Genomic DNA, 4301 nt, shown 5'->3' on the forward strand with positions numbered 1-4301 from the left:
TTAACACCCCGTTTTGCCCATATCTGAACGGGGAAACAAATCAGAGGGAGGGTTAGAGACACTTTATCCACTTTAAAGGAGCAAAAAAGGCACTCGAAGGGGATGCTTTCTCACCTCGCCTCCGAATAAACCCAATTTGCTCAGTAAATGAAGAATACCTCTGTGGGGATCACTTCTCACATTCTTCTGCAGTGGCTGGTCTGCTTCTGCAGCAGACTTGCTGTACTGACCACTTGGTCCAAGGCATCATTTTGGGGCAGGAGGTCGGGATTCTGGTCCCAGCAGCTTTGAGAGCTTTTGTGCTTCCCCAGGTAAATTGAGGGCAGAGAAGAGACCTTCCCCACCTCTTCTTCCGGCTCGTTACCCAGCCTGGAGCGAGCTGTCGCTCTGCTCCCTGCCTCAGTTTCTCCAGCTGTGGGAGAGGAATAACAGCCCACCACCTGCAGAGTGCTCCCGCCATCTCGGTCTGGCGTGTGAAGACTTGGGGGTTTAGGTTCGCAGAGGATTTGTTTGATCTAGAAATAGCAGGGTTAGAAAATTCCATCTGCCTGCTCTCGAGAGCCCTCGACAGCAGAAGAATTTCACTGCATCTCAGGCTTTGGGCCACGCCGCTGCCTTCCGGGGCAGCACGAAGGCGAGCGCTGAGCAAACCAGCGCTGTTTGGCTCCCGTCCTAAGGAGCAGCGTGAGCAAAACCACGTTCCAGAAGGGCTCGTTGGGGAGAAGAGTGCGCGGCACGTTTCCCTCCTTGCTCCCCCGCGCAAGGCTGTGCCCGTGGCTGATGCTGCTGGCTGCTCCCACCCTGCGCCTGGCACGGGCCATGGGGTCGAAGCCCGGTTTGTGCCACAGAAACCTTTGGGCGTAGTTCTGTGTCTCCATATAAATTGGTGCAGAGGCAGGTTAGGACCAGGGTCATGTCTCATGGCATCAATTTCCCTCCTGGATATTCACCTCCACCCGGCCACGCTCAGCCAGCATGGTGGTGGTTTTGGTGTCCGTGCTCTATCACGGACAACAGCTCCTTCCTCTTCCTCGGCTTGATCGTGGGGGACCGCAGGGGAGCAGCCAGGGCCGGGACAGCTCCTGCTGAGCCATAACGCACCGCTGCCATGTGCTACTCCACGCTGTGTCTATACTCACGACCCTGGCTCCTGTGTCTGCCACCACTGCTCCTGGCTGCGGTGGTAAGCATCAGTTCCTGGCTGGGGTGGGCTCGCAGACTCCTACTTTCCTGCCTGCCCTCAGGTGTCTGCGTGCACGCAAGGTCGGTGAGCTCCCTGACGAGCCGGAGGATGATTCAGAAGAGAGATGCAGGGGAACAGGAAGAATGAGCCCATCCTCTGCTGCCCTGGGGTGAGAGCCCGGCTCTCCCCTGCCATGGCGCCCTTGGGGTCTGAGTGCTTTCCCAACTGCTCTCACATAGAATCATAGAATCACAGAATGGTTTGGGTTGGAAGGGACCTTAAAGGTCATCTAGTTCCAACCCCCCTGCCATGGGCAGGGACACCTTGCACTAGACCAGGTTGCTCAAAGCCTCATCCAGCCTGGCCTTGAAGACAGCCAGGGATGGGGCATCCACTACATCTCTGGGCAACCTGTTCCAGTGCCTCACCACCCTCTCACTCCTCAGTGTCCGTCAGGGCTTCGGCCAGTGAAGCAGTGCAATTGCTGCCTGCCTTCCACGGTGCCTGGGGTCACCCCAGGGGCTTGAGCTGAGGCCCCTTTGCATGTTAAGCTAAACACAAAATGGTTATTACAAGCTCTTCCTCCCCAGCTGCCCAGGTCTTCTAATAAATGCGTGGTTTTCTCTAAATATTCTCCAAGTTTATTTTTAAAACAGTCTGCATTTGATTAAACTTTTGTTTTGTTCTTTTTTCAAAAGGAACTTAAAAGGGCCATCAGCCTGTAAACATAAATATTCCCATTCTTTTGCTGATTCTTTGCATTTTTCTGGGTTTCCTAAGGAAAGCTACTTCGGCAGCGCAAGTCTCTGTGATGTGGGTAGCATCCTCTACTCCCACTTTCAGCTCAGGCGCTGGAGCCCACGGCATGCAAGCAAGAGATTAGCAGAGGTCAAGCACTTTTTTGGTGCGTAGGTGTCTTCCGTGGTGCCTTGCGTTCACTTTTACAGTCACCCAAACCCTTCTTACAGCTGAGCAACGTCTTGAAACTGGCAACAAAGCAGGTAGTGGTGAACGTAGGAGGTGCTGCGGCTTGTTGCATTACTCGTCTGCGTTTATGAGCGCTGCCAGGTATCCCTGCCTCCGATTACGGTGGTGCCGCACGTCCCGACACTGGCCACGGCTCTTTCCCCTGTGCCGAGGTGGTCAGCCCCATCTCATGGTCTCAGTAGGGAAGGGTGTCTCTTGAAGATCCAGTCACCTGTCTCAGATGTGCCAGTGTCACAGCCGTGTCGCCGACTGCAGCCACCGATGGTAACTCACGGCTATGTTTCTTTCTTCCTCCTCTTCCTGCAGGTCATAACTGAGTAGCCCTTATGACCAACATGAGCTGGAGCTTTCTCACCCGCCTGCTAGAAGAGATTCACAATCACTCCACCTTCGTGGGGAAGGTCTGGCTGACCGTGCTCATCGTCTTCCGCATCGTCTTGACAGCGGTGGGGGGGGAGTCCATCTACTCCGATGAGCAGAGCAAGTTCACCTGTAACACCAAGCAGCCCGGCTGCGACAACGTCTGTTACGATGCCTTTGCGCCGCTGTCACACGTCAGGTTCTGGGTCTTCCAGATCATCGTGATCTCCACCCCTTCGGTCATGTACCTGGGCTATGCCATCCACAGGATCGCCCGGTCGGCGGAGGAGGAGAAGAAGTTCAAGGGCTTCAAGAAGAAGAAGCAGTTTGCTCTGAACTGGCAGGCGGTGCGTAACATGGAGGACCCCATGGAGGCTGACGAAGAGGAGCCCATGATCTCTGACGACGCGGCAGAAAAAGAGAAAGCCAAAGCCAAGCCCAAAAGCAAAGAGCAACAAAAGCACGACGGGAGGAGGCGCATCCAGCAAGAAGGACTGATGAAAATCTATGTCTTCCAGCTGCTTACCAGAGCTTCGTTCGAAGTTTGCTTCTTGATAGGGCAGTACTTGCTCTACGGGTTTGAGGTAGAAGCCTATTACGTCTGCAACAGAGTCCCTTGCCCTCACACTGTGGACTGCTTCGTGTCCCGGCCGACTGAGAAGACCATCTTTCTCCTGGTGATGTACGTCGTGAGCTGCCTCTGCTTATTGCTGAACATGTGCGAGATGTTTCACCTGGGGTTTGGGACCATCCGAGATGCCATTCGCAACCGGAAAATCAACAGCTTTAGGCAACCTCCTTACAACTATGCCTACCCAAAGAACATCTCCTGCCCTCCTGAGTACAACCTGGTCGTGAAATCAGAGAAGCCCACCAAGATCCCCAACAGCCTGATGGCTCATGAGCAGAACTTGGCTAACGTGGCTCAGGAGCAGCAGTGCACCAGCCCGGATGAGAACCTCCCGGCAGACTTGTCCACCCTTCACAAACACTTGCGAGTGGCCCAGGAGCAGTTAGACATAGCGTTTCAGAGCTACAGCAGCACCCAGGCCAACACGCAACCTTCTCGCACCAGCAGCCCCGCCTCGGGTGGCACGGTGGTAGAGCAGAACAGGGCCAACACCGCCCAGGAGAAACAAGGTGCTAAGCCCAAGGCCTGCTTGGAGAAGGGGAGCTCGAGCAGTAAAGACGGAAAGACATCTGTATGGATATAGCTGGAGCGAGGGCAGCATAAGCGGGGGTTTATTTTGGTTTGTTTCTGGTTTTCGGTATTGTCTTGCGTTTTGTTTCACAGGGCACAGTTTTTATAAGGAAGCCAAGAGAGAAAAGGAGTTTCAGTTCAATTTAGTGCTGTCTTCCAGTGCATTAACAAAACACAGTTCTTCCCTCTTCCCAACACGTTCTCCAGCTGGGAACCTCCGGTGGGCAACAGCAAACTCCCAGCATCTCCCAACCCTTTGGTCACCACTGGAGACCCCAGCAGAGACCAGACAACATGCCGTGATGGGAAGTGGGAGCTGCTGGTGGCTCAGGAGAGCAGTCAGGCCAACGGCGAGCAGTTCCCCTTCTGCATGGCGAGGCTGGAGTGCTCTAGGTCGGGCAGTTTAATTACTAAATATCCTTAGTCAGAATTAACTTCTGATCCCTTGATGAGAAGACAACTGACCTCTTGCATGAACCTTCACAACAGGCTTACCGCTGATGTCCTGCCTGAATTGTTCTAGCGGGCATGGCTGGAAATAAAGGCAGCAGAGGTGCCTGCTGCGAGCCA

At 54.3% G+C, this 4301-nt stretch overlaps 1 protein-coding gene across 1 annotated transcript; it reads left to right on the forward strand.

The window, feature by feature from the left end:
• Window positions 1-2482: 2482 nt before the first annotated feature.
• Window positions 2483-3744, forward strand: GJC2 (gap junction protein, gamma 2, 47kDa). The gene has a single exon (XM_010159901.1). The coding sequence runs from the start codon at window positions 2497-2499 to the stop codon at window positions 3742-3744; it is 1248 nt and encodes a 415-aa protein (XP_010158203.1). The 5' UTR covers window positions 2483-2496.
• Window positions 3745-4301: the final 557 nt, after the last annotated feature.

This window comes from Eurypyga helias, unplaced genomic scaffold, assembly GCF_000690775.1.
Source record: "Eurypyga helias isolate BGI_N326 unplaced genomic scaffold, ASM69077v1 scaffold19729, whole genome shotgun sequence".
Lineage (NCBI taxonomy): Eukaryota > Metazoa > Chordata > Aves > Eurypygiformes > Eurypygidae > Eurypyga > Eurypyga helias.